The sequence below is a fragment of the Lynx canadensis genome, chromosome B4 (genome assembly GCF_007474595.2).
Source record: "Lynx canadensis isolate LIC74 chromosome B4, mLynCan4.pri.v2, whole genome shotgun sequence".
NCBI classification, from domain to species: Eukaryota; Metazoa; Chordata; class Mammalia; order Carnivora; family Felidae; genus Lynx; species Lynx canadensis.
Window position 1 is genome coordinate 121,054,820 of NC_044309.1, and position 13,718 is coordinate 121,068,537.

The 13,718-nt window shown below is 40.0% G+C and overlaps 1 protein-coding gene across 1 annotated transcript in view; it reads left to right on the forward strand.

The window, feature by feature from the left end:
- Nucleotides 1–13,718, forward strand: part of ANO4 (anoctamin 4) — a 245,140-nt gene that overhangs the window by 189,047 nt on the left and 42,375 nt on the right. Inside the window, exons 17-21 of the mRNA XM_032593799.1 lie at nt 1,774–1,938; nt 7,975–8,011; nt 10,480–10,591; nt 11,564–11,621; nt 11,760–11,857. Of these exons, the coding sequence (XP_032449690.1) occupies nt 1,774–1,938; nt 7,975–8,011; nt 10,480–10,591; nt 11,564–11,621; nt 11,760–11,857 (470 nt within the window). The remainder of the gene's footprint in view (nt 1–1,773; nt 1,939–7,974; nt 8,012–10,479; nt 10,592–11,563; nt 11,622–11,759; nt 11,858–13,718) is intronic.

Here is a 13,718-nt window from a genome sequence, read left to right on the forward strand (position 1 = left end):
AGTCCAACAAGCTCTCCATTCCACCACATTGCCACCCTTGTCTGAAAGTCAATGTAGATTTCACCTATCTTCCCATCCATAGCTCGAGGATTAAGATGTGGGCAGTTGTTGTATTTTGGCCAGTTGCAGCTAGGGTTCATGCCCAAGCTTTTAGAGCATGTCACCTATAGGAAGCCAAAATAAGTTTTAGTAAAACAGAGGAATGCTTTTATAAAGAAAGCAGTCTGTAACTCAGCAACGTCCATCCTGAGGCCCAGCTTAAAGTTTTAATAACTAAGTAGGTTAAGGTCTTTAATATATTGAATCACCTAATGAAAGACAAAAAACCTTTTGGAATCTCAGATTCCCAGTAGATAGAAGACATGTCATATTCTTCTCAAATACAATGAAATCTTCAGAGAAAGATTCCTCATTTCAGTGTTTATAAATGATTAATAAAAGATTATGTACCTATCACGTAGTTGGTGTATTCAGCAACAAATAGCTGAACACTTACTGTGCACCTGTAATTAAGTTAAGGTGCCATGGAAACCGTGGTATGCAAAACAGATGCCATACCTGCCCTAATGAAAATTACAGTGGTTCCCCCCCTCACCCCTTTTTCTGCAGTTTTGCTTTCTAGGGTTTTAGTTACCTACAGTCAACCCCAGGCCAGAAGCAGATAATCCTTCTCCTGACATATCTTCAGAAGGTCAATAGTAGCCTAACAGTATGTTATAATGCCTACATCATTCACCTCACTTCATCTCATCACACAGGCATTTTATCATCTCACATCATCACAAGAAGAGTACAATACAATAAGATATTTTGAGGGAGAGAAACATTTATATAGCCTTTATTACAGTATATTATTATTTTATCATTAGTTACTGTTGTTAATCTCTTACTGTGCCTAATCTGTGAATTAAACTTTCTCATAGGTATGTGTGTATAGGAAAAAACACAATATATACAGGATTCCATACTGTCTGAAGTATCAAGCATTCACTGAGGGTCTTGGAAATATCCCCCACAGACAAGGGGTGTGGATAGTGTACTTTCTAAGTGGTGGAAACTGGCAATAATCAAACTGACAAACTATTAGAAATTATAAATAGGCTACTAAAAGAAGAGTATAGGTACCATGTAACAATTACAAAAAAGTCTGGAGGGCATGAAAAGCTTTAGTTATGAAGTGGTTCTTGAGCTGAGGTGTGAATAATGAGTAGGTGTTAACTAGGTTGCTTGTGTGTGTGCACATATGTGTGTTTGGCAGGGGAAGGGGGTGGGTGAGCATTTTAGGCAAAGGAAGTGGTCTTGAAGAATAAGGGTGCTTAGCCCATTTGAAACAATGAAAGAGGTTCTGGAGTCCCTAGACAGAAAGGAAAATGGCCTTCAACAAGGTGGAGAAAGTCTTGCAGGCCACCATACAGACTTTGCTTTTATTCTAAGAGTGAAAGAAACCAATAGATTTACATAGAAGAGTGACATCATAAGATTTCCATAGTAAATATGCTCAATCTGATATTCTGCTAATGTTACTCCATAGCTTACACAGTTAATCAGCTTTCAAGCACTATGATTTTTCTATTTGAATAACAAAGAAAATACAGGCAAGAGAAAGTAATAATCACAATAAAAAGCAAGCATTTTGTTGTGGTTGCTTGAGTCAGTATCACCATTGTTTTATATCCTTTTCTCATTTTCCAGGGGTGGGATTTTACAGTGGTGGGAACCCTTTTCCTGAGACATTCTACCGAGGTGCTCACGGGGTCTCTGTCTTCTTGCCAGATCTGCGTGGTGATCGCGGCCGTGTTCGGGATCGTCATTTACCGGGTGGTGACGGTCAGCACGTTCGCTGCCTTTAAGTGGGCGTTAATCAGGAATAACTCTCAGGTTGCAACAACAGGGACTGCCGTGTGCATCAACTTCTGCATCATTATGCTGCTGAATGTGGTAAGTGAGCTGCACGGTAACTAGCCCAATGGTTAAAATATGTGGCCTGCAGTTTTCTGCTGCTGCTAAAAGGGACCCAGCTTCAGAGGGGCTAGCCTGTCACGTGGTGCTGATGTCTGGGCAGCAAACTGCCTGGCATGCGGACGATTGAGAAGGATTGAGTCAAATCTAGGCTCCAGGATTTTTTAGTGTAAGATTAGGCAAGGCACTTGCTCTCTCTGAATCTTAGTTCCCTTCTTTACCCAATAAGATAACACTGTGTATATACGCCTTGGGGAAACTTAAAGAAAGAAGATACTTTAAAGGCCCAGTTTAGAATCTGTAACATAGCTCAGAAGTGTTGGTTCCCATTTCCTTTTGATTCTGAATGCTAGAAAAGTGGTCAGTTTCCAAAGCATTCCTTGGAATAGCCCTGCAAGGGGATGGCACATGTAACTTGTGTTAATTTCATGCTTTTTTCAGTTCTGTATTTCATCCCAGATGTCTCCCTTAAACCCCAAATTTATACATCCAACTGTCTGCTCCACTATCCTCCCCAAACCCCCTCTCCTCCCTCCAGAATCAGCCCCTCCACAATCTCCCCCATGTAGCTGCTCAGGCTGAAAACCTTCAGCATTACCCTTGATTCCTCTGTTTCTCTCACTGCTTCCAGAATTTGATCGCTTTTCACACATTTCCAAGTCCCACCTTGGTCCAAGACCCCAATATCTCCCTCTTGGGCTATTGCAGTGCCTTCCTAACTGGTCTTCCTGGCTGCTAGGTCTGCTCCTTCAGTTAGACTCATCACAGCAGCTGGAGTGAGCTTCTTTCCTGTAAGCCAGCTCCTGTCACTGCTCTGTTCACCATGTCCGATGGCTTTCCTCTTGCTCAGAATAAAAGTTCACATCTTCATGTGGCCTCCAGGACTCTTCTTCTGGCCCCAGTGACATCTCTGACCTTGTCTTCTCCCTACTCACCCTGCTTCTCCTGTTCCATTTGTTCCCTGGATGTGCCAGGCATGCTCTCACCCTAGGCTTTTTATTCGCTCTTTTCTCTGCCTGGAATATTCTTCCCCATGGGGTCTGCATGACTTACTCCCTCACCTGCTTCAGGTATTTGTTCCAATGTCACTCTTCTAATATAAGGCTTCCATGGTCACTCAGTTTTAGAATTATAACCACTCCTGCTTCTGACAATTTCCTATCTCCTTACCTGCTCTGTTTTTCTCTGTGGTGCTTATCACCACCTAATATGCTTTTTAAAACTTATTTTATTATCTGTCTTCTCTATTAGAATGTAGGCCTATGAGGGCAGACACTTTTGTCTATTTTTTTTTTTTACTGTTTTTATTTTCCAGTGCCTGGATCAGGGCCTGGCACATAGTAGGCTCTCAGTAAATTGTTGTTGTTATTTGCAGAATGAATAATATTATTTGCTGACATTGTTAGATTTGAAGTCAACCTATACATAAAAATCCTGACATTAGAGATTTGTGGCAGGGGATGAATAAGATAATGTATTTGGAGTGCCAAGCACAGTGTTAGGCATGGAGTAGATGTTCAGTTAATTATGGTGCCCTCACCCTTAATTATATTGCATCTTAAATCTGGGCCATAGTGCTGAAATGCTCTCATCATTAAAAAAGGGTTTTCCAAAGGCCAAGCAATTTAATACTGTTGCCAATATTGTTTAATCTGTTTGGATTGTCGTTTCTAGTTCTTTAAACAATTCTAAATTCTATAACCAATATACTCAGAGTGATCCCTAAGAGAATTCAACCCACCCAATATTGAAAAACTTCATTTATGATTCTTAAGTGAATTAGTAACCACTGAGCTAATAAAATGTAGGTGATTTAGTATTATTACCGCTACTAATATTACTATTATTATTGTTATTAATAACAGGAACTTGGAGATTGAGAGTAGATATGTGGTACCCCCTGGCACTCCCTCCTCTAGGATTTAGCTGGTCTCCAAGTTAATTGTGGAACATACACATTGTGAAGGGGAGTGATTCATAGTGAAATTAAACAAACAGCCAGGGCAGTGAAAGATTCTATGTCTAGGTAGTTTGCAATGACTTAAAGCTCTCTTTTCTCTAATGTCTTATTAAAATTTAATTTGTACATCTTAATAAATTCCTGTATACATGTAATGAGTCTATAAATACATGGTTGCTCATACATTTTGAGCAGATACCAATGTTGTCAGTGTAACATTTTGTTTAACTAGAAATCAGTTACCCTGCAATCTCTACTTCATGAGACACACCAAGAAAAGAGGAAGTAAACAAAAAATGAAGGAGGGAGCATAGGGGGTAGGAAAACTATATAGTTGTGGACATTGCAAAGCACCTACTATGTGCTGGGAGCTAGACTACTAGGCATTTATATGTTTTATCTAACAAGCACATCAGAGTCACTGAAATGGATGATGTAGAGTCACACACTAAAGGTAATATGTATTTTTATAATGCCTTTAAGGTATATTTTCATTTATTTTAGGTACATGTGAACACCTTTGATGTTCTGATTTCTCACCAACATCAAACTAGAAAAACAGAAGGTTACTAAGGCAAGAATTCTGACAAGAGCAGGAAATGACAAGCCATAGCAAGGGGAAGGAAGGAAAATTTTAAAAACATATATGTAAAAACTCTCAAAGCAGCAGCATCCAAGACCCTTTTGTGTAGGAAGCAGTTGCCTTACTCTCCTCAGCCGTCTCTGATGACGTCCCCATCTGAGCACACACATTTACAGTCCTATCTTATTCCCTGAAGCCTTGCACATTCCATTATGAAGGCAACCAAGTGTGTAATATAGTTTGGAAAGATTTTCATCAGAATATCAAAAAATAAATTAAAAAGTAAGTCCTTAAGAAGCAAATATCACTTAAAGGACAGATGACAGACTAATAACTATAACGTAGCTTTGACCAGTTCAGAATTCAACTATCTACTGGCTTCTGAAATTATTCATCTTAAGATAGTTTCGTGCACATTTTCATATGCATTTTTATGGCTACATAAGTTATTTTCAACTACTTAAAATTTTGGCCATACTTGTCTTGCAAAAAAGAAATCATCATTTAGTCATGAATCATTACTACTTTACATTAATTGAATATAAAAATCTTGAGAGCTAGATTGGCTTTTATCTTATGTTCATTACAGCCTCTAATTTTTGAATAATATTGTTATAGATCACATACCCTGTTTCTGACTTTATGCTAGAGTTCTCCAACCCTAACTGAAGAAGCAGATGTATAAGGGATGTCTATTTTCTAGGTTTTATGATATGTATTTACTTCTTACTAACTGTTTAAGTGGCAGTTATTAGTTTTCATTTTATTTCTTCTTGAAAAATAAATACTTGAAGGATAGAGTGAGTAGGATGGATTTTCTTGCTCCTTGTCATACTGTTTCGCTCTCATTCTGTTTCTATTGTGACCAAAGAACATCTTAATATGGTTACAAACAAAAGATGTCAATTAGAATATATCCCAGGAGGAGACTAAAAGTTATTGCCATCCTTTTTACTCAGGCATACCAATATGAATCAGATGTTTCATTATACTCTAAACAGTGAAAACCACAATGTCTTGTTCCAAAAAGAAGTAAACCATAAAACATGGCTTGCATCAGAACATGCCCACCTACATTGATCAGGTTGACAAGATCAAATTAGAAGCACTCATAGTTTCTTTTGGAAATATACTTAAGGTCAGAAAGCTTTCTGTCAATTACAGATTTTAACTTTCCCAATTTGTGGCATCCAGTTTGAGAAGAGATTTTCTACTGCTTTTATCAGAACAAATCATCCATTATTTCTATCTCAACTGCCTAATGAGAAACCAGACCTTTTCCAGAAACCACTCATCTGAAGGTCTCTTGCTAGTCACCACACCCTCTGCTTATGTGCCCTGTCCAGCTGCATCCTGTTCAAAACTTCAGTGTCCATCCCCTTGCATCTGTGAACATTTTATAAATGTTTTATAAATGTTCATAGATGCCATGGATCCCTACTGTGTCCCCATACACTTTGCCTTATTTTTCACAAGGTTAATATTAATCATATTTTCACTCCTGCATTGTTCTTTCTCTAAGTTCCTTTTTTTTTTTTCAGTGTCCAAACCAAAATAATGTTGGCATGTCACCAGCTATCAAGACCTTTGAGACAGGAGTGCAAAGTGCAGCACTTGAACAAACATTAAAGATACAAATGATAAACTAGATAATCAGAAATTGTATTTTGAGGGGTACCTGGGTGGCTCAGTCAGTTAATCATCCAACTCTTCATTTTGGCTAAGGTCATGATCTTGCAGTTTATGAGATCAAGCCCTGCATCAGCCTCTGCGCTGACAGTGTGGAACCTGCTTGGGATATTCTCTCTCTCTGTCTCTGTCTCTGTCTCTGTCTCTCTCTCTGCCCCTCCCCTGCTCGCTCTTGCCCTCTCCTCCTCTCTCTTTCAAAATCAACAAATAAACTTTTTTTTTCAAGTTGTATTTTGAGAAAGATTGTCTCACCAGTCAAATCTAATTTTCCTTGAAAATTACATAATTAACTTTAATGATAAAATGTGTTAACAGTAAAATATATTTTATTAAAAAACACCTGTCCTAATCTGTGGTTAACCAGTATTTTTAAGATAAAATTAAAATGTATGACTACACCACAGGATTTCTTATGAAAAACTGCACCAATCTCTTTTAACACTGGATTCCAAGAGTCTGAAGTTTCTATACACAAAATTTGATACTATGGCCATATTAATTATCTTACTATAGCAAAGCATAGTCATTGCTGAAAGTTTAGAATCATACAGTCAGTATTTTATCTATTTCTGTAGTTAGCCAAAATCCCGAATAAGGGAATTGAGAAGCTTGAAGGACCTTAAGATCAATGAGTCCAATACCCATTCTCAACCACATAAAATGAAAACAATGGTTTGAAGAAGAGATAAGGTAACATGCCCAAGCCCTACAGGTTGCTAGCTGGTAAAGTTATAATTCCAGCCAAGGGAATTTTAACCAGTGCATTTTCACCATTTCAGTCTAAATAGGATCTTAATTTTCATGTTGTTCAAATATATTTCACTAGTTTTCTGAAATTTCCATTTTATTATCTTTCATTTTAGAGAAGGCACTTTTTCTTTTTCTCAATTTATACCCTCTCTGGGGATGCAAACCTGGGTTTGCCCTGAACTGTACCCTGCACTTTTATAAATCATGTACACACACACACACACACACACACACACACACACACACCATACCACACCACACCACACCACACACACCATACACACACACTATCCCTTTCCTCTTAGGACCCTCTATTTACGGCTGGGTAAGTGAAGGATGCATCCAATCCACTAATGGAAAAGCAGAGTATAAGCTTAGGAGTTCCCAGTAAGTTTTCATCACTTTAGTATTTATTAATGCTCTAATCTAGAAAATACAGCAGTCCATAAACAGATTACAGAATTTTTTATATTTTTTAAGTTTATCTATTTATTTTGAGAGAGAGAGAGCACATGCAGAGGAAGGGCAGAGAGACAGGGAGAGAGAGAGAATCCCAAGCAGACTCCATGCTATCAGCACAGAAACCGATGGGGGACTCAAACTCACAAGCCTTGAGATCATGACCCGAGCCAACACCAAGAGTCAGATGCTTAACCAAGTGAGCCACCCAGGTGCCCTGAGATTATAGAATCTTACCATCAGAATCAGTTTTAGAGATCCTAAGGTCCAAGAATGTTGTGATTTGCCTGCCATCACATAGCAAGCTGCTCATCAGTGGTAGCTAGTCTTGTTGCCACAGAATTATTCACTCCAACATAAGAAGTGAAATTTTAAAAATAGTAAAATGGGGCCTTGTGCATTTCTTTCTTGCCCAGAAAGGACACAATGTTTGTTTACAGTGTTTTCATTGTTCAAGTAATGGGCGGTTAATGAAATTATTTTCACTCATGACTTGATTACCTATTTCCTTTATAATTACATATTTTGTAGCATCTAGGGTCTTTTTGTTAAATGTATGAAATTTGTTTTACAGCTCTATGAAAAAGTTGCACTTCTTCTGACGAATTTAGGTAAGTGAGACCCTTCTTATTTCATGGTACAGTACTGTGGTCTGGAAAGCATCCTTTCAAAGATTCATTTATGAAATACTGCTGAAAAGAAATATTCTTTTTATTTCAAATTGCATACAATAAGTTCTTTGCTTTCGATGGAACATTTTAAGTATGTCTAGCAATTGAGGGATCTTTTCTGTCTAAAGCTTTAAAGCTTGTCATAAATATTATCTATCATGAGGTAATGTAATTTTAGACAGGTTTTCTCTTAATGCACAAAAAATATAGCGTCACAAAAGTACATGTGAATAAAGTGCCCAGAATCATTTAGAAAATTGTTCACTTGCTGTTGCGTACAATTTTCATTTAAATAAAAATGTATCAAGTTTTTCAAGGTATATATAAAACCACAGCAAGGTTAGCTGTTTTGGAGACTGGGAGCCTTCTACCAGGAATGTAGGTGGCCTAACCACTACTGATGTTTGTAGAAATAACACTCACCTGGACAAGTCACCTTTAAGAACATGCCTCTGACTCCATAAAGCATTAGAACAATCTGGAAGCCTACTATATACTGTGCATTTTCCATGCTTTCAAGGTATAGAAACTGTCCCAATTTTGTTAATGAAACATCAGTCATTTTACTGTATACAATTTCAGAAAATTACATGCTCCCACAGGTAACCTATTTTAGCACATTCCCATATATAGCTTGTCCAGAGGGGGGAAAAAATCACAAAAGCGCTTTCATTTATAATAATCATAATACAAGATGCCATGTATCGAGCTTTTCTATGTACCAGGTACAGGGGTAGGCATGTGGCATATCTCCTTTAATGTCGTTGAAACCTCCATCCTTACTTCTCCTTCCCCAAAAAGATAGAAAGAGGTTCATATCCACAGAAGAGGTAACTGCATTGGCAGATTGTGTCCAATGGCACCTTGATCCAGGCTGGCAAAGATGCCGAGGTGATACAGTCCTGGTCCATCTGTGGTCGAGATACCTGGGAACCCACCCAGCTGGCAAACAACGTGGGACACCTTCCTAGATTACCAGTAGTTCAGTAGCAGAAGTGAAACAAAGCCAAAACCCTTTTATTATCTTTTAAAAAAATTTTTTTAATGTTTATTTATTTTTGAGAGAGAGACAGCATGAATGGGGGAGGGGCAGAGAGAGAGGGAGACACAGAATCCAAAGCAGGCTCCAAGCTCTGAGATGTCAGCACTGAGCCTGATGCAGGGCTTGAACTCATGAGCTGTGAGATCACTACCTGAGCCAAAGTCAGTCGCTTAACCAACTGAGCCACCCAGGCACCCTTATCTTTTTAATGTGATTTATTGTCAAATTGACTAACATACAGTGTGTAAAGTGTGCTCTTGGTTTTTGGGGTAGATTCCCATGGTTCGTCACTTGCATACAACACCCAGCGCTCATCCCAACAAGCGCCCTCCTCAATGCCCATCACTCACTTTCCCCTCTCCCCCACCCCCGCATCAATCCTGTATTTTCTTCCCTCATCAGCAGTACACCCTTGTTAAATTATATTCTCCCCTCCCTTCTCAGATATGCTCCAGCAAGCATTTTGAATTATAATTAGTGGAAAAGGAACTGATGGGGTGAAATGGTAAAGAGCAATAGAAGCTCAGGGAATGTGGAAACAGAAAAAGTACTATTGTATTAAATACATTTTCCTTGACATTGTTTGGGATGAGGTTGAAGCTCCGAGGGAAGGATAGATGCATTTGACATGAGATGTCAAGTTGGAAGTTTGATTTATACTTTGATTCATATCAGTGTTCAAAGAGCATTTGCTTTATGGAAGTCAAAATATAAAGAGATGAGAACTGGCACATGACTGAGGTCAGGATATTATAAGATGCAGATGGTGATATACAGTAAAAGCTCTAAAAATGAGGTCGTCTCCTTTTTATTTGTCCACGGGAATGAAAAATGATGGATGAGGGTGACAGGCAAAGAAGTCAGATACTCAGCATTCTGGGAGGGGAGGGTCTGACTCCCTCTTGCCCAACAGCACCTGACATTTCACCAGAATAGATATTGAGAACAAGGAATTATTAGGAGCTGGAAGAGAAACTGACCCCACACAGACCCTACCTCACAGGGGGAAACTAAGAGCAACGGAAAGACTCCTGCAGGGTGCCAGGCCTGGGAATGAGGCCCCTTAAGCCTGGCTGCCTCTACTCCAGGCTCTCTGGGCATCCTGTCACAGCAGAACAAGCTGGATATTCCATCCCTTCAGACATGTCAGTAGCTGCTTTCCACCACAACCTGGATGGGACTGGTCTGCAAGCTTAAGGCTCGATCCCCTGGCTGGTCCATTCCATCACATACCATCTACAGGCACTGTGGTCTCCTGCAGCTTCCTTAGAACATCTCTGCTCCTGTGTGTATAGGGAGCAGGGCAGAGGGAGTTGAGAAGGGGTCAAATGCAGCCTCTCAAATTCTACTCCCCTTTTGTCCACAGAACAGCCTCGCACAGAGTCTGAGTGGGAGAACAGCTTCACCCTGAAAATGTTTCTTTTTCAGTTTGTCAATCTGAACAGCTCCACGTTTTACATCGCATTCTTCCTTGGAAGGTAAGATCCTGATCTCTCCACGCTTTGGGAGGCCAGGACAGAGCGCTCAGAGGTCGCTGACCAGGGTGACAGAGAAGCACCTCCTTTAGAGTGATTTTTACAAAGGCTAAAAAGAGAAGATCAGCCTCCTCCTTTCCCTTCCTATTCTCCTCGTGGGGAATGGTCGCTCCACTCAAGTGTTACCTGTGCACCTTTTCTCAGTGTAAGGTACACAGAGGAGAAGCATTTGCACAAGTGAAGGATGAATTTAAAACTTGTGGGCTCCATGCACACCTGAATCAGGACCCTGGGTCTCACACCAATGCAAGCAGGTGGTGTAATGGGGACAGTGATCTGCAGTGTATCCTGGATGCCGGCCTTCACAGAAAAGGGAAAGGCATCCAGACAGGAAAGGGGCTGACGTAGGACTCCAGAGAAGAGTAGGCAACTTCCGAATCCAGCAGTTATGAGGATTTGGAAAGGCTCCTGTGTGGAGAAGTCCTGTCCTATGGATTCCATTGCTCCAGGAAGTGTTTCCCAGGAGATGAGAACCAGAGGAGGGTGGAGCGTTGGGTTTTGCTGGGATGGATGCAGCAGCCTCTCCTCGGTTTCGAGCTACTTCATGCAATTCTAGTCAAATAGTGAAGCTGGTTATTTTTTTAAATGAAACATTCATTCAAAAAGATCAGAATGTGTTTTAATCCAACATGCTGTTACACAGGCCAGAGCACTTGATACTTAGCAGAAAATGTTCAAAGTCACAGCAAGCAACAAGAGCTGGCCTCTGTGGTTAGCAGCCAGGCAGTCCAGAAGGGATATATCCCCCGGAGAATTCCAGAAGCTGCAGTTTTGACAGCTCTGGAGAGTTTCCTAATTCTCTCAGACCTGATTGTACCCGTAATTTTCACTGGAGGATAGGCTACCCTGAACATAATAGTCACTGAAAGCTTAGACCTACAGGATGCTAATGGTCTGTTTTTCTGTGTGTTAAAGATTTACAGGACACCCAGGTGCCTACTTGAGGCTGATAAACAGATGGAGACTAGAAGAGGTCTGTATTCTTCCCTATCTCCTTGTTTGCTACAGACTTCTATTAAACAGCCTAGGGCCACTTTGTGCAGATTAGAAACCAGACACTCTTTCTTCCTCTCCATTGATTCTGGAATTTCTGTGTTTGCTTACCTCGCAGTGCCACCCTAGTGGATGCCTTATTGATCTCTGTATGCAAATGGGTATTATAATGGTGCTAAAGCAGACCTGGAATAATTTCATGGAACTTGGCTACCCGTAAGTACCTTAGACATGTGTAGTAGAGATGCAGCATTGCTCATTATTGGCTTTTCTAGGTGTGGCAAGTAAGATAAGCAATGCAGACTCAGCAGTTATGCCAGGGCGTGTACCTGGAGCTAAGCGTTCATGCTCAGTTATTCAAAGACGGTCATGAAAGTAATAAACATTAGCTCTTTAGGAAGATTTAGCATAAGAAGTATGAACGATAGTGAATATCCTTTTAAAAAGTCTCTGTGGGGCCCTAAATATTGAACACTTGCTTGGAAGTTTCTTTAAATGATGCCTCTGACCCTCATACCATAGCACTGCAAGGGTCTCACTAGTTAGGACACATTAACTAGAGCTCTGCTCTCCCACGCCCATGATAAATCAGGAATTAATTTTTTTTTAACTATCTTAAATTCAAACTCTACAGAAAAGGAACTTATGGGAAAAAAAGTTTAGAGATGCAGAAAAGAAACTGGAGTATTTCTAAGTCAACATATCCTAACCAGCAAAAATATGTTCACCTGGTGATAAGAGTTTGTTGATGACAATAGGCAAAAAACATGCATCACTTTTATAAGGATAACTGAATTCTGCTGTGTTTGCTCAGCTCTGGTCAGTTAAGTTTTAAAGGAACATAAATCATTCACTTCTCTTTCTGCTTTTTTTTTTTATGTTTATTTTTGAGAGAGAAAAAAAGAGTGCAAGCAGGGGAGGGGCAGAGAGAGGGGACAGAGAATCTGAAGCAGGCTCAGAAGTATTGTCAGCACAGAGTCCGACATGGGGCTCAAACCCACAATCTGTGAGATCGTGACCTGATCCAAAATCAAGAGTCGTACAGTTAACTGACTGAGCCACCCAGGAGCCCCTCTCTTTCTGCTTTAATTCCTTCCACACCTACTGGTTTTCATGGCAGCTTGGTGTCTCCATAGAGAACTCCAGGTTTCAGGGAGGACCATTCAACCAGAACAATTAGCTAGAACTTGGATCGCTTTGAAAAAGTCCCCTCTTGGCTCTTTGTCGGAGCCAATGCCAGTAGTTTCCGATTCTTAGAATTCTTTTTTAAAAACGTATTCCAAGTGCTTGATGTTTTCTATAAAACTTTTTTAAATGCATAAAGTTTAAAAATTAACAGCATTGTATGCTTCTTTAAAGTATAAACCATAATTTATCAAATGTCAGAGACATCAAGGGAACTATATATATATATATATATATATATATATATATATATATTTTAACGTTTATTTGTTTTTGAGAGAGAGAGACAGAGAACAAGCAGGGGAGGGGCAGAGAGAGAGGGAGACACAGAATCTGAAGCAGGATCTAGGCTCTGAGCTGTCAGCACAGAGCCTGATGCAGGGCTCAAACCCACATACTGTGAGATCATGACCTGAGCTGAAGTCAGTTATTTAACCAACCAAGCCACCTAGGTGCCCCCAAGGGAACTATATTTTATCTTCTAGTATTATGGACATAGAGCAAAATTGTGAAATAGGTCATTTGTCTTCGATACCCCCTCTCATTTTTTTCCTTTATTTCACATTTTGTTTCTGGTTGGGTTTTTGTTTGTTTGTTTGTTGGGTTGGTTGGTTGGTTTTGTTTTTGGGGGTTTTTGGGGGATTTCTACCCTTGGATACCCTTCAATTTTTCCTTGTCCCCTACGGCACACAGACCTGACCCCCCACCCATTTCCTTAACCCCGTTCCGTATCATAAGATGCACTCCTGAACATTACTAAGGATTAATGTGCTAACCTCACCAGTATAGGATGCATTTTACTGGGAATCAGAGCCCCTGTCTCAAGATCAAGCTAAAAGCAGGCAAGTCCAACTGTGGAACTGCATGCAGACTTCAGTGTGCCAAAAAGAGG